This window comes from Myotis nattereri (assembly GCF_964212035.1).
Source record: "Myotis nattereri genome assembly, chromosome: 15".
In the NCBI taxonomy this organism is placed as follows: Eukaryota; Metazoa; Chordata; class Mammalia; order Chiroptera; family Vespertilionidae; genus Myotis; species Myotis nattereri.
Genome location: NC_138090.1, coordinates 50,492,784 through 50,518,635, shown reverse-complemented (window position 1 = coordinate 50,518,635; position 25,852 = coordinate 50,492,784). Strand labels below are relative to the sequence as shown.

The 25,852-nt window shown below is 51.1% G+C and overlaps 2 protein-coding genes across 3 annotated transcripts; both read left to right on the top strand.

Annotated features, from left to right (window-relative positions):
- Positions 1-504: 504 nt before the first annotated feature.
- On the top strand, positions 505-19,614 carry LOC308531572 (kallikrein-7-like; the record flags this gene model as incomplete). 2 transcript variants are annotated; one of them, XM_081108543.1, is made up of 5 exons in its annotated part: positions 505-577; positions 16,787-16,940; positions 17,114-17,361; positions 17,636-17,772; positions 19,420-19,614. In XM_081108543.1, the coding sequence occupies 5 exons, from the start codon at positions 505-507 to the stop codon at positions 19,573-19,575; spliced, it is 768 nt and encodes a 255-aa protein (XP_080964669.1). In that variant the 3' UTR covers positions 19,576-19,614. The 2 variants fall into 2 exon arrangements, with proteins under 2 accessions (XP_080964669.1, XP_080964668.1); XM_081108542.1 differs by lacking the exon at positions 505-577 and adding an exon at positions 16,265-16,337.
- LOC308531363 (kallikrein-7-like) lies at positions 1,004-5,264 on the top strand (the record flags this gene model as incomplete). Its single annotated transcript, XM_081108314.1, has 4 exons — positions 1,004-1,182; positions 1,934-2,181; positions 3,673-3,809; positions 5,235-5,264. The coding sequence occupies 4 exons, from the start codon at positions 1,004-1,006 to the stop codon at positions 5,262-5,264; spliced, it is 594 nt and encodes a 197-aa protein (XP_080964440.1).
- Positions 19,615-25,852: the final 6,238 nt, after the last annotated feature.

Sequence of the window (25,852 nt, the reverse complement as noted above, 5' to 3'; positions counted from 1 at the left end):
AGTCTTTAACCTAAAACGAAATTGTGATAAGGAATTGCGGGGGGGGCAGGGGGGTGGGGCGGGAATAGGAAGCCAGATTTCTGGGTTCAGAGTGAAAGGGAGTCTTGGGCCTGGACTTCTGAGTCTGAGGAAGGATGGGTTTGAGGAACTGGACTAGAGCTCCTGGGTCTGAGGGAGGAGGTGGGTGCAGACTGGGGCTCCTGGGTCTGAGGGAGGAGGTGGGTGCAGACTGGGGCTCCTGGGTCTGAGGGAGAAGCTGGGTGCAGATTAGGGCTCCTGGGTCTGAGGGAGGAGGTGAGGGGAGACTGGGGCTCCTGGGTCTGAGGGAGGAGGTGGGTGGAGACTGAGGCTCCTGGGTCTGAGGGTGGAAGTGGGGGCTCCTGGGTCTGAGCAAAGAGAAGGGACCTGGAGACCAGGAGTCCTGCTTCCTGAACTCTCTGTCTTTCCAGCCCCAGCACAGAAGGCCCCTCCTCCGTGGCAGCCACAGGGGCTCAGACAGGACACATGGCAGGTCCCCTGCTCCAGCCCCTGCTGCTCCTACTGCTGTCCTTCGCCCTGGGATCTGCTGAAGAAGAAGGTGAGGACCAGCCTGGGTGTCCTGCCCCTGCCCCTGGGCCTCACAGTCCCCCACCTCCCCTCCCCAGGCCCCCTCTCTCCAAGGAGCCCCTGAGTCAGGACCCTCCCCTGCAGCAGCCTCCTCCCATGGAGACCTGCCCCTGGGCTGTGCCCCTTTCTTCCTGCTCCCTCCTGACTCCTAGGCTCTGGGTGCCCTCCAGGCTGCTTCCCGCCCTCAGTGTCTCCCTCATCAGAAGCTGGGGTGGCCTCCAGACCAGCTGCTGCCCTGGGCTTCTGAGCAGCCTCCCTCCGTCTCTCTCCATCTCGGTCTGCAGCTGTGTCTGCTCTGGGCTCTGTGTCCGCCTCTGCCCTTCTCCACGCCTCTCTGTCTGTCTGTCTCTCTCTCCAGCGCTGTCTCTGGGCATCCATCCCCTGAGGCCTGCTACCCATGCTCTCCCCATGTCTCCATCCAGCCCACGGAAATGGGGAAAGGATCATTAATGGAGTTCCATGTCCAAGAGGCGCCCAACCTTGGCAGGTGGCCCTGTTTACGGACCGTGGGATCCAGTGTGCAGGGGTGCTAGTCGACAAGGACTGGGTGCTCACCGTCGCCCACTGTCGCAAGAGGTATGTGGCAGGGGAGCCATAGGGACTCGTTTCTCACTCTGGGTGTCTGTCCCTGCCTCTCTCTCTCTCTCTCTCTCTCTCTCTCTCTCTCTCTCTCTCTCTCTCTCTCTCTGTTTCTCTCAATCTTGGTTTTTCTCTGTGTGTCTCTCTCTCCTCCACACTCTAGGTTTCTGGCTCCCTCTCTCTGGTTCTCTGTCTCCCTCGTTCTGGGTCTATGTTCCCCTAGCCCAGTGGTCAGCAAACGGCGGCTCACGAGCCACATGCGGCTCTTTGGCCCCTTGAGCGTGGCTCTTCCACAAAATACCACGTGCGGGCGCGCACATACAGTGCGATTGAAACTTCGTGGCCCATGCACAGAAGTAGGTTTTCAGCCTGGGCGAGTCTATTTTGAAGAAGTGGCGTTAGAAGAAGTCGGGGGTGGACAGATAGAGAGGATGAACGAAAGGAGATGGACGAAACAAGTATACAAGATGCGTGTAGATGGCAGAGTTGGAAGGGGTCGGCCTCAGCGAACGTACCTCAATCAGATTGAGGACGTTTTTAGCAAAGGCCAGCTTAGGAGCACCCTAGTTAAGTTAATAGCAATGTACCTACCTATACAGTTTAAATTTAAAAAATTCGGCTCTCAAAAGAAATTTCAATCGTTGTCCTGTTGATATTTGGCTCCGTTGACTAATGAGTTTGCCAACCACTGCCCTACCCAGTCACAGAGTCTCCCTCTCAATGTCACTTTTTTTTTTTTCTTTTCAAGTGAGTATATCGTGCAAATGGGCAGTGATCTTCTGGTTGATGGAAATGCCCAGAGGATCAGGGCCACACAGTCCTTCGTCCACCCCCGGTTTGACGCGGCCAGGCAGGTCCATGACATCATGCTGGTGAGGCTGAGCAGCCCGGCCACGCTCTCGTCCTCCGTGAGGACAGTCGGCGTGCCCTCCAGGTGCAAACAGCCTGGGACCAGTTGTACCGTCTCTGGCTGGGGCAGCACCACCGTGGATGTAGGTAAGGCTGCCCCCTGAGGCCCAGGAATAGCCCAGCGCACGGCTCCCTTTTTGTCTAAGACACAGAATACAGGTAACAAACCCAAGATCCCAGACCTTCAAAACCCTCCGCGCCTCAGACCCTGGAGTCCAAGTCACCAGGCCTTTTCCCAGCGGATTGAGGACTCTGCCGTAGACCCCCTTTCCCCTTAACCCGTAATCCAGCGGTTCTCAACCTGTGGGTCGCGACCCATTTGGGGGTCGAACGGCCCTTTCACAGGGGTTGCCTAAGACCATCGGAAAGCACGTATATAATGACATATTGTTTTTGTGATGAATCACTATGCTTTCATTATGTTCAATTTGTAACAATGAAAATACATTCTGCATTGCGGTAACCCGCACCTTGGAGAGGGTCCGATGGGTAGAGGTGGAGTGGGATGAAAGACCAAGAGTCCGGGGTTGGGAGGACTGGCACAAGGCACCAGCACCAGCACCAGTACCAGCAACTTTATTCTTCACACACACTGCTTTATATCTAAGCTGTGGCTGGTCATGCTTCATAGATCACTGCTAGGACTTGGCCCATTATAGGGAAGTAGCAGATTGTTACAGGCTGGGCAAGACTGGGCAAGCTTTGTCTAGATCCATCTATGTTTGACAGTTACTATGACAATCAGGTTATGTTTTAGTAACTGCACTTTTAGCCACCGAGGTCGTGCCTCGGTCAAGCCTTGTCTAATTCCGCTTTGCTGCAAACTCTAAGTAAGCCTTAAGCCTTTCCTGAGCTTTGACCTTAAAACCTTCCAGGATCGACATAGGGTAGAGTCCAGGGCTTTGCCATGTCCTCTGGTCAGCCCAGACTTTGCCAGCAGCATGACGGTCCCCAACACTGCATATCAGATATTTACATGACGATTCATACCAGTAGCAAAATTACAGTGATGAAGTAGCAACGAAAATAATTTTATGGTTGGGGTCACCACCACATGAGGAACTGTATTAAAGGGTCGCGGCGTTAGGAAGGTTGAGAACCGCTGCCGTCATCCTTGAATCCCAAACCTCCATCTTTCGGACCCAGGGGTCCAAGACCCCCAGCCACCTCTCATGCAGACCAAGAATATCTGTCTCTCCGATGCATCTCCCGATATTTCCATGTCCAGGACCCAGCCCCTGCCTCCATCAGACACAAGAGTCCTGGCCCCCAGGTGCTTCCTCAGACCCAAGGACCCAGGCCCCCAGCACCCTCCAGGCTCTCACACACACAACATCTGGCTCCCAGTCACCTCCTTTTATAGACTCAGAAGCCCCAGCCTTTTCCACCCCCAGGCCCATCAGTTTTGGCCTCCCTCAAATCCAAGAGTTCGATCGCTGGGGCCTATTTCTTAACCATAGCATTGAGTCACCGGCCTCCCCTTATTCAACATCCAGGACCCCCCCTCCCCCACTCTTTTATCAGCACCCAGGGGTCCGGCCACCCAAGCCCCTGACCGCCCCCTCACTCCCCCCACAGTGAGGAACGCATCGCAGCTCATGTGCTCCCGCGTCCGCATCGTCCCCTACAAGGACTGCAGGAAGCTTTTCCCGGCCATGTTGAGGAGATTCATGGTCTGTGCTGCTCCTCCCGACAGACAGTCCTCCGCCAGCAAAGTGAGTCCCCTCCTCCCCTGCCCTGGGCCCTGTTTCCTCTCAGCCCCGTCTCCCCCCACATCCACTGTCAGGGGTGGCCTGACCCTGGTGCTGAGCCTTCCCTCACACCTTACCAGCCCCACTTTCCCGGCTCTCTCTACTCAGTTCTCTGCCCGGGTCCGGGTGGGAGCCCACGGGGGCCGGCGTGGCCTTGGGGGTGGGCACAAAGTCCCTAACATGAGTTGGGAAAAAGGGGCTACAATGAGGGTAAGGGCAGTGAGGCACTGGCTGCAAGCATACATTTTAAGGGGGCACCAAAAACTCAGTGACCAGGACACAATATATTCTAATGCAATATTTATTTTATTTGATTTTTAAAATCGTTGTTGTTGGAAGTATTACATATGTCCTCCTTCCCCCCCCCCCATCCCCCCTTCCAGCCTGCTGCCACCCTCCACCCCAAGCCTTCACCACCCTATTATCTGTGTCCATGGGTTATGCATATACTAGAGGCCTGGTGCATGACATTTGTGCACTGGGGGGTGGGGGGTACCTCAGCCCGGCCTGCATCCTCTCACAGTCTGGGGCCCCTCAGGGGATGTCTGCCTGCCTCTGCGCTTGCCAGCCATGAGCCCAGCTTCTAGCTGGGAACACACTGACCACCAGGGGGCAGCTCCTGCATTGAGCATCTGCACCCTGGTGGTCAGTGCAAGTCATAGCTACCAGTCGATTTGCATATTAGGGTTTTATTATATAGGATGCATACAAGTTCTTTGGTTGATCTCTTCCCACCCACTCACCCTCTCCCGCCTTCCCTCTGAGATTCTACAGTCTGTTCTGTGCTTCTATGTCTCTGGATCTATTTTGTTCATTAGATTCCACTTATGAGTGAGATCATGTGATGCTTGTATTTCTCTGATTGGCTTATTTCAATTAGCACAATACTCTCCAGGTCCACCCATGCAGCTGCGAATGATGAGAGTTCTTTCTTTTTTACTGCTTTGTAGTATTCCATTGTGTAGTTGTACCACCTCTTTTTCAATCCACTCATCTGCTGATGGATTTTTGGGCTGCTTCCAAATCTTAGCGATTGTAAATTGTGCTGCTACGAACATAGGGGTGCCTATATTCTTTCTGATGGGTGTTCCTGATTTCTTGGGATATATTCCTAGAAGTGGGATCACTGGGTCAAATGGGAGTTCCATTTTTAATTTTTTTGAGGAAACTCCACACTGTTTTCCATCATGGCTGCACCAGTCTGCATTCCCACCTGCCATGCATGAGGGTTCCCTTTTCTCCACATCCTCGCCAGCACTTGTCATTTGTTGATTTGTTGATGATAGCCACTCTGACAGGTGTGAGGTGACACCTCACTGTCATTTTGATTTGCATTTCTCATATGATTTGTGACTTTGAGCATGTTTTCCTATGCCTCTTGGCCTGCAGTATGTCCAGTTTGGAGAAGTGTCTATTTAGGTCCTTTGCCCATTTTTTAATTGCATTGTTTGTCTTCCTTTTGTTAAGTTGTATGAGTTCCCTATATATTTTGGAAATTAACCCCTTATCAGATGTGTCGTTGGCAAATACGTTCTCACATTCAGTGGATTCCCTTTTCATGTTATCACAATGGTTTCTTTTGCTGTGAGAAGCTTTCTATTTTGATATAGTTCTATTTGTTTATTTTCTCCTTAGTTTCCTTTGCCCTAGGACATGTGCCGGTAAACATATTACTACGAGAGATGTGTGAGATTTTGCTGCTTATGTTTTCTTCTAGGGTTTTTTATGATTTCGTGACTTACATTTAAGTCTTTGTCCATTTTGAGTTTGTTCTTGTGTGTGGTGTAAGTTGGTGTCTAGTTCCATTTTTTTTTTTTTTTGCATGTACGTGTTCAATTTTCTCAACACCATTTATTGAGGAGACTGTCTTTACTCCATTGTATGCTCTTGCCTCCTTTGTCAATTAGTAATTGAGCGTAATGGCTTGCGTTGATTTCTGGGGTCTCTGTTCTGTTCCATTGATCTATATGCCTATTCATTTTTTTAAAAATATATTTTATTGATTTTTTTACAGAGAGGAAGGGAGAGATTTAGAGAGTTAGAAACATCGATGTGAGAGATACACCGATCAGCTGCCTCCTGCACATCTCCCACTGGGGACGTGCCCGCAACCCAGGTACATGCCCCTGACCGGAATCGAACCCGGGACCCTTCAGTCCGCAGGCCGACGCTCTATCCACTGAGCCAAACCGGCTTCGGCTATATGCCTATTCTTGTGCCAGTACCAGGCTGTTTTGATTACAGCGGCTTTCTAGTATAACTTGATAGCTGATATTGTAATCCCTCCAATTTGTTATTCTTTCTCAAGATTGCTGTGGCTGTTCAAGGTCTTTTTTGGTTCTATATAAATTTGGGGGGTATTTTTTCTAGATCTGTGAAATATGCCCTTGGTGTTTTTATAGGGATTGCATTGAATCTATAGATTGCTTTGGGTAGTATAGACATTTTAATGGTGTTGATGCTACCAATCCATGAACACAATGTATTCTTCGATCTGTTTATATCTTCCTCTATTGCTTTTTTTCAACGTCCTGTAGTTTTCTGAGTACAGGTCTTTTACCTTCTTGGTTAAGTTTATTCCTAAGTATGTTAACTTTTTTTGTTGCAATGGTAAATGAGATTAGTTTTTTAGTTTCTCTTTCTGAGAGTTCACTATTGGTATATAAAAATATCATCGATTTCTGGGTGTTGATTTTGTATCCTGCTACGTTGCTGAATTCATTTATTGAATCTAGTCGTTTTTCGATGGAGGCTTTAGGGTTTTCTATGCACAATCTCATGTCATCTGCGAATAATAACAGTTTTACTTCCTGCTTTCCAATTTGGATGCCTTTCATTTTTTTCTTCTTGTCTGATCGCTATGGCTAGGATCTAATGCAATATTTAAAAATTACTCTCTGCAAACAAAAAATCCATGTAACAAAATAGAATTTTCAACAAATAGCAGTCCATTGTGACTGGATTTTCCATTCTCCGGCTCCTAATGGTTCATCAAACCACAGTGATGGCCACGACTTTATCTAAAATTAAAATACCCGGTTTGTCATGGATTTTTTTCCAAGTAAATTTGATTTCTAAGGTATTGCATTAAAATACTGTTGCAATCACTAAGATGTTGTGTCCGGAGCTAGTGTCTGGCTTGCTTATATGTCTTTGTACCTGATCCTGGCTCTGGGGAAAGAGGGAGCCTCCTCCTCCTCCTCTTCCCCCCCCTTCCTCATCTCTGTAACCCCCTCTTGTCCCTGAGAATTATCTCCCCCCATCTCTCTTTACACCTCACTTTATTTTGTTTTCCTCTGAATCCTCTCTCTCTCTTTCTCTCTCTCCCTCTCGTTCTGCCTCTGTTACTCTTTCTATTTTCTCCATCTCTTCCTCTTTCCTTACCCCCAATACTTCTGCTTCTCTGTCCCCTTCTTACTTTCCCTTTCTTCTCTCCACCCTTCTCTCCCTTTCTCTCTGACTGTTGGCCTCTTTGTATTCCCACTCTCCTCCTTCACATGTTCACGCTCAGCTTTCCAGGGTCAACAAGATGGTGCATCTTGGGAATCGGAGTGTTTTTGAAGAATGGGGGTGGTGTTCCCGGCCCCCGCCCCAACCCCCCAGTGAAAGCTGTTCATGAATGGGCAAGCTGTGCAGGGACACAGAGCCCTGCGCTTGAGAACATATCACACTTGGTTTAACGTATTTTTCCTGCTGTGTTAAAACTCATATACTTGAACATGGTGGCCCCATTTTCATTTGCACTGGCCCTTTAAATTGGGTCATTGATCCTGCAACTGGTTTCCAGGACAACCCTGGCCCACATCCCAGAGAAAGAAAATGTGTTGATTTCCTGGAGATAATGCACCTTCTCCCAGTGGCTTGGCAAAGCATCCCTTACCAGCCTATATAATAAAAGCCTAATATGCAAATCGACCTAACGGTAGAATGATCGGTGGCTATGATGCACACTGACCACCAGGGGGCAGATGCTCAATGCAGGAGCTGCCCCCTGGTGGTCAGTGTGCTCCCACAGGGGATCATTGCTCAGCCAGAAGCCCTGAGCAGGCCTAAGCCATCAGTCGGACATCCCCCGAGGGCTCCCAGGCTGTGAGAGGGCACAGGCTGGGCTGAGGGACCGCCCCTCCCCCTCGAGTGCACAAGTTTCGTGCACTGGGCCTCTAGTGGAAAATAAATGGGGCTCTGACTTCCTGAAAGCCCCGCCCCCTCCCTGTAATTGGCCAGGACTCAAGCCAATGTCTTCAGAAAACCTGGTTGATCCTCTCTAGGATAGCATCCATTCCTGCTCTCCCATTGGTGTACAGAGACAATGAGTCTCTTCCCATTGGCCAGGGCAGAAGGCTGTATTCTGGCAGGACAAAGACTTGATAACTACAAGGTATATGAGACTTCAGGGATGGTTGCTCTGAAACGGAAGCTAATCTGCTCTCTCCCTTCAGGGTGATTCAGGGAGCCCATTGATGTGCGAAGGTTCTCTGCAAGGCCTGGTGTCCACGGGGAATTTCCCTCGTCATCCACCCTTCCACCCAACCTTCTACACTCGTATATGCGGGTACCACAAGTGGATTAGTGATACCATGAAAAGGAATTCCTAATCTCTCCATACTGCCACCTCTCCATCCCTACACCCTAGAACAGTTACTTCACACAAAAAAATAAAGGCATCCATGACTTACAGACATATGTGACTTGACTGTTTTTCGAAGTCATCTTAAAATGTCAACAATATTCTAATTGAACACTAAAATTATCTAAAATCTACTAAAATTATCTAAAAAAAAACCCAGGACAGGTAAAAATGTGGTGAGACCCATAGTTTCCACCACTGGAACTGTGGGTTGCTACAGGTGTTGTGAAAGGGAGATCAATCAAGAGGTTTACGCATTACTTTCGATCTAGTCATTCTAGTGAAGCCGAAATGTGGGTGGGTGGGCAAGGTTTGAATGCCTCACAACACTATTTGTCATAGCAGAAGAGAGAAAACGCTGAACACGTCCCAAATTATTGGGTTGTTTGTGTAAACAATAAACGGATGGAGGTCAGGATACGAATGAAACTGTTCAGGATCATAATTATGCAGAGTTGTCACGCAAGAATGTGTATGCTATCGGGTGTTCAATGGAAAAAAAAAAAAAACAACACCAAAAAAATGTAGTATATGCATGTGATCCTCACTGTGTAAAATGAAATATTCACAGAATAAAGAACATGTACCAAACTCCCTGTGTGAAATCTGGAGCTGAGAGCTGTGTCGAAGTAAAGACTACACTTGGGGTTACAGTTGACATCAGGGTCAGCGGGGTTTCTCACCCTCTTGTTGAGCTTTACAGCAGATCTGGCCACGTCTTCTCGCCGAAGGGCACCATGTCCACCGAGCAAGAGGCCGCAAAGTCCTAACATCTCCAGCTCCCTGTCAACAGAGTTGACGAACTCCGTTCAGCCCATCGCCGCCGTGGCCTGTTGGTTTTTCCTCCTAAACGCACCTTGAATCCACCCACTTGCTACCATCTCCATCTCCCAGATAGCCTTCCCCTGGTCTCCATCATCTCTCATTTGTACGAGAGCAATGGCCCCCTTGTGACTCCATGGCCGCTTCCTATCTTGCCTCATAGAGCAGCCAGGTTGCTATTTTTGAAAATACAAAGGTTCTATGCCACATCTCTTCATAAAGTCCAAGTGGTTCATCAGTGGCCACAAGGTAGAGTCCAACTCACCATGACCCACAAGCCCCTTCATTGTCGGCTCTCTGAGCTCCATCTGTACTTTATTCCATCTCAAAGCCTTTACTCTCCTGCTGCTTCCTCTACGTGATACTCTCCAGGCCTCTTCCACTTAAAAAAATATATATTTATATTGATTTCAGAGAGGAAGGGAGAAGGAGAGAAAGATAGAAACATCAGTGATGAGGGAGAATCACTGACCGGCACCATTGACCGGCTGCTTCCTGCACACCCCCTACGGGGATCTATCCCACAATGCAGGCATGTGCCCTTGACCGGAATTGAATCTGGGACCCTTCAGTCCGCAGGCTGATGCTCTATCGACTGAGCCGAGCCAGCTAGGGCTCCTTCCACTTTCTTATATTGATTTTAGAGAGAGAAACATGGATCGATTGCCCACCCCCGTACATGCCCCGATGGGGAATCCAACCTGCAACCTAGGTATGTGCCCTGGCCAGTGTGGCTCAGTGGGTTGGAGCATCATCCCATACACCAAAAGGTCATGGTCAGGTTGTGGGGTTGTGGGTTCAACCCCCAGTTGGGGAGTATAAGGAAGGCAACCAGTCAATATTTCAGTCTCACCTCTCTCTCTCTCTCTTTCTCTCTCTCTCTCTCTCTCTCTCTCTCTCTCTCTCTCTCTCTCTCTCCCTCCCTCCCTCTCCCTTCCTCTCTCTAAAAATGTTAATGAAAACTCATATCCTCAGTGAGTATTTTTTTAAAAATATAAACCAAGGCTCCCAGCCTCTCCTCTGAGACCCAGGAGTCCAGTCTCCTAACCTCCCCTCCTCACTCTGTCCAAGGTGAATGCATGATGTCAGAGGAGGTGGCATGGGTCCCAGGGAAGCTCGTCAGCTCTCTTTCTCTCTCTCCCTGGGACTGTGTGTGTGTGTGTGTGTGTGTGTGTGTGTGTGGTTCTGCCTGCCTCTTTTTCGTCTCTGTTTCTCGCTCCCACATGTGTCAGCTGTTTCTCATCATGGCTTATCTCTTTCCTTCTCTTGTGGATCTCATTCTACCCTCGGTAGGACGATCTTATTCCAGCCTCCAGCTTGAACAGAGCCCCTGCCCCCCCCCCCCCCCCGCCCTTGATTCCATCACCATTTCTAGGGCAGAGGCCGTGCCTGTGTTACCTTGGCCTGCGCCACCCATCCATCCCAATGGGTGGGAGGGTCGATAGACGTCTAAGGGGCAGTTTCGCCCAGAAGACGCGTAGGCAGCTTTCCAAGAAGTAGAGAGTTGTTCTTGAAGGAGGGGGAAGTGAATCCAGGAACCAGAAACAATCGGCCCTCAGAACACGAAGGTGCTAAACCAGAAGGTTGGGGATCAGTGTCCAGGATCCGCCGGGGCAAACACAGCTGGCAGGACAGTCAGGTGCCAAGTCTCAGATGAGAACAGGAGCGAGAAATGAGTCATCGGGCACAGGTTCAGGAGGTAGGTCTGAGGGCAAGGGTGATATGAGTTGAGGTGGGAGGGGGCGTTTAGGAACGGGTCTGGGACTAAACCCAAGGGCATAGCATGGCTGGGATGTGGAATTCTTGCTGAGGTGCAGGCAGGGACTGGGGAGGGCGGGGGGAGCTTGCATCATTAATAGGCTCCTGGGGACCTGAATTTGGTTTCAGCCAACTGAGAATCTGACAGTACAGGAGGGTGTCCCAGGGGAATCTCCTTTGCGGAGTGTGGGCTTGTGCAATGGTGATACCGTCAGCCTTCGAATTCTACCTCTTTTGACTCCTGACCTGAATGACTTTGCTCTCACGGGAGTTCCCCTCTGAAAGCCTCCATGTTCTCATGTACAAACACATGGGAGACAATCCTCGCTTGAATCTATGTGAGGAGTCGTGACAAGACCTAACAAGTGTCTGACACATCACACAGAACGTACAACAAGGAATCAAAGCGGCCTTATTCTCTGGGCGATGTGGTCAGGCGGCTAACACAGACTCAGCGCCTGCTACCGCCTACCCATTTTTCTTTCACTATTTTACTAAACCCTTCCATTTGCCTTGGCAAGTAGATTTGCTCTCCCCCACTTTCGAGAGCAGGGGCCACGGTGAGGCCTGGAAACATTCAGTTACTGACCTGGAATGACAGGGAAGTCGATAAGGAAGCAAGCCTGGGCTGGTCTGACTTGTGAAGCCAAATTTTGTCCCGTCCCATGGCCGTGTGGCTGAGGGATCAGGGAAGGACTGAATCCAAAGTTGTCGGAACTGTGCCCCGTCCAGCGTGGCTCAGTGGTTGAGCAGCAAGCTAGGGACCAGGGGGTCCCAGTTTGATTCCTGATCAGGGCACATGTCCAGGTTGTGGGCTCCATCCCAAGTGTGTGTGTGTGTGTGGGGGGGGGGGGGGGGGGTGGTGCAGAAGGCAGCCAATCGATGATTCGCCCTCATCATTGATGTTTCTCTCTCTCTCTTCCTTTCCCTTCCTCTCTGAAATCAAGAAAAACATATTTTTTGAAAAGGTTGTCAGAACTGTGGATGCCAATGATTTGCAAACAAGTATTATTTAAGTGCCTCCTGGGTTCCCTGATCTGGGTGGAGTGCTAAAAAAAACAGTGACTATCACAGACACACCCCTCTGCTTGTACAGACCAGTGTTTAGCAACAAAATCAGAAAAGAAAATAATTAAAAACACTGACAGATATGCAAATCCTAGCAGAAGAGAAGTCTGGTTATTTATTAGTAAATATCAGGGCTTCAGAGACTTGGATTTACATTCATGGTTTAAGATTGGATTTTGGATATCACGTGAGATTTGGACTCAACACTGAGGTCTCAGTGGGGAAAAGTTTGGCTGTGGGAACCAAAAATATCTTCGAACCAGAAAGAAAACCAGAATGAGATATGACATGAAATAAGGGGGCTCCACGGGCCATTAACTCGCCACCTCAGTGACCTCATCAGAGATCCTATCTCCCATCCAAGTACTAACCAGGCCCGACCCTGCTTAGCTTCCGAGATCAGACGAGATCGGGCGCGTTCAGGGTGGTATGGCCGTAGACGAGATCCTATCTATGACATTGTCTACTGGCCACTTCCCTCCATAGGTCCAAGGGAGCTGTGTCACTTCCTAATTTTACATCCATAAGGGACGCCATCTAAGAGAGTGAAGGAGAACTCTTCTCACGTCTTGCTTTGGAAAGAAGAAAGCTGTTCCCAGAAGTGGCCCAATGGTCTTCCCCTCACTCCTCATTGGCTAGAACTGCACCACGTGTCCATTTCTTAACCATCCCTGAACAGCAGACATGGGCCCCCATGCTCCGTGCAATCAAGCTCATGTGTGGTCACATGAGCACAGCAGGCTATCCCCAAACTAAATCAAGGTCTGACAGAATGGCAGAAGGAGAGCATGCTGGGTAGGCAACAACAATGTCTATGATGGGTCAAATTATGGGATCGAGGTAGAATTGGGTTAGGGGTCAGGACGGAGATGAGATGTGAGCTCAGAATGGGAAATAAGTTATCATTTGGGGTCTGACTTAGAAGTGAGGTTCAATCCCACTAACAGAAATTGGCTGTGTAGTCGTCACCTGGCAATGGCTCCCATCTCGCTCAAAGTAAAGCCAACGTCCTACCTTGGTCTTCAATCCCTGTGATGGCCAAGTCCTGTGATGTCTCTGACCTCATTGCCCACCCTTCTCCCTTTGACTCATTCAGACACAGTAAAAAAAAAAAAAAAAAAAAAAAAATTATCTGCTAGAACATTCTAGGTCACCCCTTCCCTTCTCACCTGATGGTTCTCTCTGCCTGGGGATGGCTAATCCCAAGTAGCTACATGATTCATCCAGCACCTCCTTCAAGATTTTGTTCAATGGTCCTCTTCACCTGGGGTCTTTCCAATGGTTTTATCTCACACTATGACCCCAGAGGTTTTTCCTCCTGAGAGGAAAGAGAACCAATAATGTCCTATCTATCCTTCTGGTCTTATATTTTCTTCATAACACTTACCTCCACCAGTGCCCACATACAAACATTCACTCAAAATGGATCAAAGACCTAAATAGAAGACCTGACACGATAAATTACATAGAAGGAAACATAGATAATAAACTTATGAACCTGGGTAGTAGATAAGATCTTATTAATTTGACCCCAAAGGCAAATGACAGTATGGAATATCATGCTAAGCAAAATAAGTCTAACAGAAAAGGTCAAGAACCATGTGATTTCACTTTCTAGGTGGGATATAAAATTGAAAACAACAAAAAATACAAACAAGCAAAACAAACAAGCAAAAACTCCTAGACACGGACAACAGTGTGGCAGCTACCATTGGGAAGGGGGTTGAGGGGGAGCAAAGGGTATATATTTGACCCTTTAGAAGATCAAATATATGGTGATGGGAGATGATTTGACTCCGGGTGGTGGGCACAGAACGCAACATACAGCTCACGTATCGGAGAAATGTACACTTGAAACCTACCCGGGCGGGGGGGGGGGGGGGGGGTTGGCGAACGTCGGTTTATAGTTGTGAGCACACAGAATACAATTTGTTCTTGTATTATCCTTTTTTCATTATTGTATGATTTTCCATACGAACGATGGTAAAGCCTACCTCTCTCCCATGCCGTATAAACGTATTGACCAATGTCATCCCCATAAACTTAATAAAAAGAAAAAGAAAAAAACAGACTACGTATTTTAAGCTTTTATTTTGCTAATCGAGGTCTCCTCCGCCCAACGGAACAAGAGGCTCTGTGAGGGAATTTCTCTGTTTTGCTGATGCTATGTCCCCAGAGGCCAGGGCTCAGAGTCAAGGCACAGTGGATATTTTTTTTGAATGAATGCGATGAGCAAAGGTAAGATGAGACAAAGACATTCATCCCATTTTATGAAAATGAAAACTATTCAAATGGGCTTCAACGTGAAGCGGATGACATGAATCGGAATGATTCTGCAGTGTGAAATAGCATGCGACCGTATGAGGAAAGCAGAAATAAATGCAGTCAGCGGGGAACATGTTCACAGAGTGAAATAAAAGTCTACATTAGGCAATACTCAGTACAGATTTTTTTTTTAATATATTTTATTGATTTTTTACAGAGAGGAAGGGAGAGGGATACAGAGTTAGAAACATCGATGAGAGAGAAACATCGATCAGCTGCCCCCTGCACACTCCCCACCGGGGTTGTGTCCGCAACCAAGGTACATGCCCTTGACCAGAATCGAACCCGGGACCCTTGAGTCCTCAGGCCGGCGCTCTATCCACTGAGCCAAACCGGCCAGGGCAGTACAGATATTTTTGTTAACAAATGCATAGTAGGATGGATAGTACTATGGATAGCAGTAGGCATTTAGTGGGGTGGGGTTGGGAGAGCCCGCCCTCTCTCATCGGTACCCCTATATTAGGGGTGGCGCTGGGTTCAGGCTCAGAGACATGTCTGGGATTCTGCCTAGACCAGTTCCCCCAGGCGGATCAGAGTCAGGGTGTAGGGTCGAGGCCACGGCTGAGAGGGGGCGAAGGCAAGAACAATGGTCGCACACAGGCCATTCCTGAGCCCTGCAGCTCCTGCCCCTCCGCAGGCCTGCACCTGGTCCCTCCCAGGGGAGCTGCCACCAGGCCCAGAATGTGCGGGGGTGAACCGGCTGGGTACCGCCCCCACGCAGCCTCGGGAGGGAGGGTGGAGAAGGTGCAGGCCTATTGCTTTAGCTGCCTCAGGGGTTCCAGATAACCGCAAATTCAGGAAGGGGGTGTCTCAGAGTTGGCTCCACCTGCACCCGAGGAACCTGGGTGCGGGGCGGAGGCCGGGGTGGGGGCGGCGGTGCTATAAGAGGGCCGCCCTTCACAGGGCTAGACAGGCTTGGCTCCCAACCTCGTCTGGAACCCAGATCAGATCAGATCCACCGGCAGGTGAGAAGGGGCCTTTTGGGGGGGGCAGGAGGTGAGGCTGGAGGGATGGCTGACTCCTACTCCTGAGGGGAGGGGAGCAGGGGGGTCTGGAGTCCTGGTTCTGAGAGATGAGAAGCTGGAGGTGGAATTTTGAGTCTCTTAGAGAAAAGGAACAAGGGGCACAGGCTTATGAACGGGGAGAGTGGGAGGCCAGATTCCTAGGTCCCCAGAGGAAGGAATTCGGGGGGCCTAAAACCCAAGCTGGAGGGAAGATGTGGCAGGAGGGCAAATTCTGGGGTCTAAGGCAGGAAAGGAGGCTGAGGAACAGGGCTCCTGGGTCTGAGGGAGGAGGTGGGTGGAGACTGGGACTCCTGGGTCTGAGGGAGGAGGTAAGTGCAGACTAGGGATCCTAGGTCTGAGGGAGGAGGTAGGTGCAGACTGGGGCTCCTGGGTCTGAGGGAGGAGGTGGGTGGAGACTGGGGCTCCTGGGTCTGAGGGAGGAGGTAGGTGCAGACTGGGGTTTCTGGGTCTGAGGGAGGAGGTAGATGCAGACTAGGGATCCTAGGTCTGAGGGGGGAGAGGGGTGCAGACTGGGACTCCTGGGTCTGAGGGAGGAGGTGGGTGCAGACTAGGGCTCCTGGGTCTGAGAGAGGAGGTGGGTGCAGACTGGGGCTCCTGGGTCTGAGGGAGGAGGTGGGTGCAGACTAGGGCTCCTGGGTCTGAGGGAGGAGGTGGGTGCAGACTAGGGCTCCAGGGCCTGAGAGAAGAGAAGGGACCTGGAGACCAGGAGTCCTGCTTCCTGAACTCTCTGTCTTTCCAGCCCCAGCACAGAAGGCCCTTCCTCCGTGGCAGCCACAGAGGCTCAGACAGGACACATGGCAGGTCCCCTGCTCCAGCCCCTGCTGCTCCTACTGCTGTCCTTCGCCCTGGGATCTGCTAGACAAGCAGGTGGGGACCAGCCTGGGGGTCCTGCCCCTGCCCCTGGGCCTCACAGTCCCCCACCTCCCCTCCCCAGGCCCCCTCTCTCCAAGGAGCCCCTGAGTCAGGACCCTCCCCTGCAGCAGCCTCCTCCCATGGAGACCCGCCCCCTGGGCTGTGGCCCCTTTCTTCCTGCTCCCTCCTGACGCCGGGGCTCTGGGTGCCCTCCAGGCTGCTTCCCGCCCTCAGTGTCTCCCTCATCAGATGCTGCAGTTGCCTCCAGACCAGCTGCTGCCCTGGGCTTCTGAGCAGCCTCCCTCCGTCTCTCCCCATCTAAGTCTGCAGCGGCCTCAGCCCTGGGCTCTGTGTCCGCCTCTGCCCTTCTCCACGCCTCTCTGTCTGTCCCTGCACATCCCTCAGTGATTCCTCAGCTTGGTCTGGGGGCGTGCTTCCCATGTGCTCCCCGTGTCTCTCTCCAGGAAAGAATGCGGGGGACCGGATTATCGATGGGGTTCCATGTCCAAGAGGCTCCCACCCCTATCAGGTGGCCCTGCTCAAAGGCAATCAGCTGCACTGTGGGGGCGTCCTGGTCAACGAGGAGTGGGTGGTCACCGCCGCCCACTGCCAGATGAGGTGCGTGCGTGGCAGGGAGTCCTCAGCGCTCCCTCTGGGTCTCTGCCCCTCCCTCTGGGTCCCTGTCCCCTTATCTCTGCACCCTGTCCCCTCTCTCTGGGCCCCATCCCCCGCTCTCCGGGGCGGGGCCTCTCTCTCTGAATGTCTCTCTCTGAATGTCTCTCTCCTCCCAGCGACTACAACGTGTACATGGGCAGTTTTCGGCTCAACAGCAGGAGAGGCCAGAAGATCAAGGCCACGGAGTCCTTCGTCCACCCCCAATACTCCACACAGACCCACGAGAATGACATCATGCTGGTGAAGCTGAGCGAGTCCGCCAAGCTGACGTCGGCCGTGAGGAAAGTCAACCTCCCCACCCAGTGCGATCCGGCCGGGACCCCGTGCACCGTTTCCGGCTGGGGCACCATCACCAGCCCGGACGGTGAGGCTGCTCGGGGACCTGAGAGCACTGGCCATCGGCCCCTCTTCCCTCGGACCCAGGAGTATAGGTCCTAGGTCCTTGTCTCCCCCGCTCCCCACCTCCCCACCCGCCAACCCGCCAACCCAGAAGGCATGGCCCCTTGTCACGTCTATAGTACTGAGCCCCACAGCCCCTGGTTAGTTCAAGGTGCAGGGCCCACACCTTCTCCCATGAGCACCCAAGGCGCTCCAGGCCCACCCCTCTGACTGCCCTGTGCTGCCCGCCTCCTCAACAGTGACCTTCCCGGCGGAGCTCATGTGCACAAACATCAGGCTCATCACCCCCCAGAACTGCAAGAGGATTTACAAGGACCTGCTGGGGAAATCCATGGTGTGTGCCGGCGAACCCAACTCGAAGACCAACGCCTGCAATGTGAGGACCGCCCCCCATTCCCTCCCTGGCCCCGTGTCCTGCTTCCTCCCAGCGCAGAGTCTAGGGGCCCCACCCCGGTGCCCAACCACCTCTAGCACACTTCCTGCTCTCCTGGCTCTCTCGACCCACTTCTCTGCGTAGGGCTTGAGCGGGAGCCCATGGGGGCTGGGGTGGCCCTGGGGCTGGGCACGAAGTTGAAGGGAACGGACTGACGGTGAGAAAATGGGGGGTGAGACGTGGGCAAGGGGAGTGAGGCACACTGGCTTCAAGCACCAACTTTCGGGGGGCACCAAACACTCAGTGGCCAAGGTGCATCCTATTCTAATGCGATATTTTTTAAAATCATCGCAAAAGTCCTTGATGGGCAAAACTATCAGAATTTTCCATAACGAACCATGTTCGACTCTATTGTCCATTTGCCTCTCGGCTTCCGTATGGTTTGGCAAACCATGGTGCTGTCCTCACGTATCTAAAATTGGGGTAAACTGATGGTCACAGATTTTTAAAAAATTCATATTAAATGTGATTCTCAGAGCATTGCCCTAAAAATATTGTTCATTGCCATCCCTGAGATTTCGTGCCAGAAGCTTATGTCTCGTTCACCTCGCCTGGGTCCTGCCTGGGAAAGGAAGGGGCCCCTCCCTCCTCTTTGCTCCCCCTTCCTCATCTCTGTAACCTCATCTCTGTCTCTGAGAATCATCTCTCCTTACATTTCATTTCCTTGTTTTCATTTGTGTTCTCTCTATGTTGGGATCTCTCTCTCTCTCTCTCTCTCTCTCCCCCCCCGCCCCCTTTCTCTCTCTCTCATGTTCTGCCTCGGTCAGTCTCTTCATTTCTTCCATCTCTGCCTTTTCCCCCACCCCAAAATGTCTGCTTCTCTATCCCCCTCCTTCTTCCCTACCTCTCTCTCTCTCTCTGTTTCATTTTGTCTCTTTGCTTCTCCGTACCTCCACTATCTTTGCTCACATTTGCTTTCAGAGGCAGGGGGATGTGTGCGTTAGGGAGAGGGGTGACAGGACAGGACTGTGTGTCCTAAAGAATGGGGGGTCCCCCTTTGCCCCCACGGAAGGACTGAGTTAAGAATGTGCAAGGTGTGCGGGGACACAGAGCCCCACGCTGGGGGCAGGCCCGCCCTTGCTGTAAATTCTTGTTGCTGTTTGGAAATTCATATCTTTGTTCCAGGTGGTCTTCCTTTTAATTTTGCACTTGACCCTGCAAATTAGGTCATTGGTTCTGCCCCTGGTGCCCAGAGAGCATCTGGTCCCACATTTCTGGGCAAGGGCCTGGTGGTGGGTCCCCTGGAGACAATCCGCCTTCTTTTAGGGGCTACTGGCCAAGAGGCCTTCATGACGGAAGCCCCGCCCCCTTCCCGTGATTGGTCCCATTGTGGCTGGGAGCTCAAGCCCATGTCCTCTGGCAAGATCGCATTAATTCCTGCCCTCCCATTGGTCCACAGAGACACCCAGCCCATGTCCTCTGGCAAGATTGCATTAATTCCTGCTCTCCCATTGGTCCACAGAGACAATGAGTCTCTTCCCATTGGATAGGGTGGAAGGCAGTGGGCGGGCGGGGGGCTGGAGGGGGTTAATATAAGACCTCAATGCTGGTTGCTCGGAAGCCAAAACGAATCTGCTCTCTCCCCTCCAGGGTGACTCAGGGGGACCATTGATCTGCCAAGGCACCCTGCAAGGCCTGGTGTCCTGGGGTGCGTTCCCGTGTGGCCAACCCAACAGCCCCGGTGTTTACACCCAAGTCTGCAAGTTCACCGACTGGATCAATGAGACCATAAAAAACAACAGCTAATCTCTCCGAGCTCCCATCTCTCCAGCTCTATGCCTTGAAACCGGAAATTGACAGAAACCAGGACATCCATGACCTGCCGTCATAGTGGACTTGACCTTTGCTCAACGTCATAGTAAAAACCTCAACCATAGGAGACGTGTGCAAACCAATGGAAATCAAGCCAAACGCTAAGATTTAAAAAAACAAACACCACCACCACCACCTCAGCGCTGGCAGAGATGCCTTGAGACCAGGAGCCTCAACCACCGGAACTGTCCATTGGTCAAATATATTCGGGAGGCACTTGGGCAAGGTAGAGCGAGACACTTGCTCATCACCTTGGGTCTGGAAATTCTGATAAAATCCGAAAGGTGGAGCAAGGTTTGAATTAGTGGATCCTTTATGCAAACAAATAAATAAATCTGGGAGGAGGATGTTAATGAAGCTGTTCTGGATAATAATCATGCAGAGTTGCTCCGTGTCGTGCAAGAATGTGTAGGCTACCTGGCGATCAATGAAAAAGATACGAATGTATAGGCATGCGATCGTCACCGTGTAAATTGAAACAGTCACAGAATAAAGAGCATGTGCCAAACTGCCTGTGGACGGAGTCCTGGGTGCCCCCTTCCTTCCATGTCCCTTTCTGTGCCCCTGCACCTCTACCACCTGAACAGTACGGGTGGGGACCCCTGAGGAGACCTTCACAGAGGAAAACGGGACAGGCAAACGCATCTGGTTCTGCACCTCACCTTGCCTCCTGCCCCCCAATGGTCCAGGGGTCTGTTCCTCTTTATTTCCCAGGTCTCGGATTTCCCCAAACATTAAGTGGGAGACAGACAGAGGGAGAGAGAGAGAGAGAGAGAGAGAGAGAGAGAGAGAGAGAGACATGAGAAGTGCCTACTTCATGAGGGTTGGAATGGACGTGAAAGTAGTTCTGAGCATCTCACAGGTGGCAAACTAGGTCAGAAGGAGGAGGTCCCACGAAGGTTAGGACTGGCCCACAAGGGGCTTCCACAAGTGAGCACCCGGTGTCCCAGGTGGCAGTGCACGATGGGGCTGGGTACCTGTGTAGGTGGGCTCCTGGTCCCAAAGAATTCAGGGAAGGGAGGAGGGAGGAGGAGGAAGGAGGAGGGAGAGTCCCCTGTGACTCAGGGCCCCGCCACACCCTGGGCCTCCAGCTATCCGAGGCTCCCTGAGCAATCACATCTCACACTCAGCTGACAGAGGAATTTTCTCCAGCGGGGAACTCACCCCTCTCACCTGTCCTTCCAGTTTTCCTCCCAGAATTCCCTCTGGCCAATATTCTCCAAATCCTTCCCTCCGCATCTCATCTCCCTCTTGAGTCTCCCTTGGATCCTACTCTCCACCAATAGTCTGCATAGGGTAAGCCAAGACCCCTCCTCCCACCTAACACAGGAGTTCAGGCCCCCAGTCCCTCCTCCCTCAGACCCAGGGGTCCAGGCCCCCAGCCCCTCCTCCCTCAGACCCAGGGGTCCAGGCCCCCAGCCCCTCCTCCCTCAGACCCAGGGGTCCAGGCCCCCAGCCCCTCCTCCTTCAGACCCAGGGGTCCAGGCCCCCAGCCCCTCCTCCCTCGGACTCAGGGGTCCAGGCCCCCAGCCCCTCCTCCTTCAGACCCAGGGGTCCAGGCCCCCAGCCCCTCCTCCCTCAGACCCAGGGGTCCAGGCCCCAGCCCCTCCTCCTTCAGACCCAGGGGTCCAGGCCCCCAGCCCCTCCTCCCTCGGACTCAGGGGTCCAGGCCCCCAGACCCTCCTCCCTCAGACCCAGAGGTCCTGGCCCCCAGCCCCTCCTCCCTCAAACCCAGGGGTCCAGGCCCCCAGCCCCTCCTCCCTCAGACCCAGGGGTCCAGGCCCCCAGCCCCGCCTCCTTCAGACCCAGGGGTCCAGGCCCCCAGCCCCTCCTCCCTCAGACCCAGAGGTCCTGGCCCCCAGCCCCTCCTCCCTCAGACCCAGGGGTCCAGGCCCCCAGCCCCTCCTCCCTCGGACCCAGGAATCCAGGCCTTTGGCTTTGTCCTTGGTCTGGATCAGTGTCAAGTTGATGGAATGTCTAGGGTTTTGAGACACCCACCCACATGAAGTTCCATCAATGACCCCTCTGTCCAGCATGCCACCCCAAATCAATCTTCAATCCAAAACTTTAAAAAGTAACAAAACATGGCCATTGCCCTGAGTCTGGCTGGAGCTGCCTCTGGGCTCCTTTGCACGAGTCTGCAGGTGGGTTGCCTTGCAACGACCTCACGGAGTCCTCTTGGCGAATTCCATAAAAATAGCTTCATTTTCCTCGGGGTAGACAGGAGCGCACAGCAGTTAAAGGCACTCATTCTAGAGACGGGGCTTTGTGGGTGCCAACCCCAGGTCTGGCTCCTGCAAGCTATTTGCCTTTGAGCACAGTATCTCCCTGTGCCTTCATCTTTGAAATCGGAGAAGTCGCACCTGTTTCCCGGCCGCTATGAAGATCGAACAGTAGTCAGAGGCGCTAGCTTCCGCCACAGAGGAAGCCTTCAGTAGGGTTGGTTTCTCGTTGTCTGTGACTTCGGCCACTTTTTCCCGGTTGGGAAACTCTCCTACAGTTTCTTTATACATTCTTCAAGAATGTACACATTCTTCAACATTGAAGAAAGGTTTATGAAAGGTTTCTAACATGCAGCACAGCTGGACAATTTACAATGGACACCCATACATCTACCACTTAGATCTTATCATTAGCATTTTACTATATTTCCTTTATCTCATATCCACCTACTGCTCTAGTCATCCATTAATCTGATTTTTTTTCATTTTTTTACTTTATTTGCTTTAATGAACTTGCATTACTCTTTTTTATATTTTTTATTGATTTCAGAGAGGAAGAGAGAGGAGAGAGAGATAGAAACATCAATGATGAGAGGGAATCATTGATTGGCTGCCTCCTGCACGCCCCCTACTGGGGATCAAGCCCGCAACCCAGGCATGTGCCCTTGACCAGAATCGAACCTGGGACCCTTCAGTCCGCTGACCAATGCTCTATCCACTGAGCCAAACCAGCTAGGGTGCATTATTCTTTTAATTAAAAAAAAAACTATTAAAAATTAGGGGAGGCCAGGGGAAGGTCAATGGGGGAGGGGGGGAGGGAAGAGACATATGTATTACTTTTTGTAATACTTTAATAAAATAAAATAACTGATTTTTTAATATATTTCGAAATAAATTATAGAGATTGGTACACTGCCTCCTAAATACTTCAGCATGCATATCCTTTTTAAAAAAAATGTTTTTACTGATTTTAGAAAGAGAGGAAGGGGTGGGGGAGAGACAGCTATTGGCTGCCTCCTGCACCCCACTCCCCCAACTAGGAATCGAGCTGCAACCCGGGCATGTGCCTTGGCCAGAATCAAACCCACCATTTTTAAGTGTGTGGGATGATGCTCAACCAACTGGGCCACACCAGCCAGGGCTGGCATCTGTGTCTTTAGCTGGAGTTCAATATTAATTTCTCATAACTTTCTATTTATTTTTAATTTTTTGTTTGTTAATCCTCACCCAAGGATATTTTTCCATTGGTTTTTAGAGAGAGTAGAAAGGGGGGAGAAGAGACAGAGAGAGAGAGAAACAGCGATGTGAGAGAGACACATCAATTGGTTGCCTCCCAGGGATCGAGCCCGCAACTGAGGTATGTGCCCTTGACCAGAATCGAACCCAGGACCCTTCAGGCTGACGCTCTATCCATTGAGTCAAACCAGTAAGGGCCAGAACTTTTTCTTTTTCCTTTTTTTTTTAAATATATTTTATTGATTTTTTACAGAGAGGAAGGGAGAGAGATAGAGAGCTAGAAACATCGATGAGAGAGAAACATCGATCAGCTGCCTCCTGCACATCTCCTACTGGGGATGTGCCCGCAACCCAGGTACATGCCCTTGACCGGAATCGAACCTGGGACCTTTCAGTCCACAGGCCGACGCTCTACCCACTGAGCCAAACCGGTTTCGGCCCAGAACTTTTTCTTATAAAACATTTATGAAACAGAGCATGTCAATAGGAGAAAAACATCCCATAATTAAGTGTGTGTGTGTGGCACCTGAGGATGAGAAATCCCAAAAGGCCAGTGGCCAGCACCTGGAGTTGGGAACTTAATTCTCTCTCTTAGAGTCCCCCGCCCCCCCGACTACCACCTTCCTCCTTCCCTACACGGCTCTCAGCTATTCCTCCTCAACCCACCCAGCCCACGCTGTAGCAAGACAGACCCAGTGGGCTGCCAAGAGATGCGTCATGCCCATCACCATGCTGGAAGCTGAGTTTCAATTCAGGCTCCATCATTTCCTGGGTATTTGGCGTTGAGCAATTCACTTTGTCTCTCTGAGACTCCGTTTTCATTCTTTTTTAAAAAAATATATATTTTTTTATTGATTTTTTTTAGAGAGAAAGGAAGGGAGAAGGAGAGAGAAACATAGATGTGAGAGGGGCACATCGATCGGTTGCCTCCTGCACGTCCTCTACAAGGAACAGACCTCACGTTGAACCCACAACCTTCCAGTACATGGGACCACGCCCAACCGACTGAGCCACTGGCCAGGGCTCAGCCTCGATTTTCTTATCTGTGAAACAGGAGTGGGCATAGCGAAGTCATTTAGTCAGTCTGTCAACATTTCCTAAGGCTTCCTCTAGGCCAGGTCCTGGCAGTACTTGGGACACAGGCTGAGTCAGCCCCAGGCCTGCCCTTAAGGATCTTGCCGTCCAACGGGGGAGACGGAAATGAACCCACAGGGTCAAGGTGCAGGGTGACTTGAGGGAGGCACCTGTTGTGGGAATCTAGATGAGACTGACTAACCCAACCACAGCGAGTGGGAACTGGGTGGTGTTCAGGGAGGGCTTCCCGGAGGAGGAGGTATCTGAGCAGACTTGCAGGACAGGTTGTGAGAAGAGTGTTCTGGGAAGAGAGCATAGAATGGGTGACGGCCTAGAGGTCAGAGGACATGGCACGGTTCAGGGAAGCCTCCAATCATCTCCATGGCTGGAGTGCAACCAGAGGAAGTGGGCAGAGCCGGACCGGGGAACATGGCAGCCGCTTGCCATGGCCGTGGCTCTCGGCTGCTCGGAAGGTGGGGAGATCCAACTGAGACGTGCTGTTGATGAGAAAAAGGCACATCGGGTCCCAAAAGCTAATTGTGCAAAAAATAAAAAAGCAAATGGTCTCTTCAAATTTTTCCTATTCTTCCTTAGCCGGTTTGGCTCCGTGGATAGAGCGCCAGTCAGCCTGCGGACTGAAAGGTCCCAGGTTTGAATCCAGTCAAGGGCACATGCCCAAGTCATGGGCTGGATCCCCAGTAGGGAGCGTGCAGGAGGCAGCCGGTCAATGACTCATCATTGATGTTTCTCTCCCTCTCTCCCTCTCCCTTCCTCTCTGAAATCAATAAAATTATATGTATACTAGAGGCCCAATGCACAAAATTCGTGCAAGGGGCTCAGCCCTCGAAGCCACGGTGCCCAGGTTTGTCTGGAAGGTCGTCCAGAAGGTCGTCCGGAAGGTTGTCCGGATGGTCGTTCCGCTGTTTGGCCATCTGGTCTAATTAGCATGTTACGCTTTTATTATTATAGATATTTTTTAAATGGGTTAGATTTTTCCTATTTTGATTTCATGTTGGGGTGACAATATTTTGCATGTAAGGGGTTAATGAAATGTTAACCTTTTCTTGAGATTTTCATTTATTTTTTATTTTCTTAACTTTAATTTTCCAATTGCAGTTTACATTCAGTGTTATGTTGCATTCCTTTCAGGTGTACAGCATAGTGGTTAGACAATCATATGCTTAATGAGGTGATCCCCCTGATATTTCCAGTACCCCACTGGCATCCCCCATAGTTATTGCAATATTATTGGCGATATTTGTTATGCTGTACTTTTACATCCCCGTGAGGAGGACTAGGTGGAAAAGGTGAAGGGCCGTAGCCGGTTTGGCTCAGTGGATAGGGCGTCGGCCTGCGGACTGAAGGGCCCCGGGTTCATTCCGGTCAAGGGCATATGATGCCGGGGTTGCAGGCTCAATCCCCAGTAGGGGGCGTGCAGGAGGCAGCTGGTCAGTGATTCTCAACATTGATGTTTCTATCTCTCTCTCCTTCTCCCTTCCTCTCTGAAATCAATAAAAAAATATATATTTTTTTTAAAGGCGAAGGGATTGAGAAGTACAGATGGGTAGTAACTCTCACTTCTTTTTGTGTGTGTTTTTTTTAACTGGCGTGTGTGTCTGTCATGTATTTCCACTGGCCAGCACCGTTCTGGAGGTTGAGCATTTCCCAGCGCTAGGCTG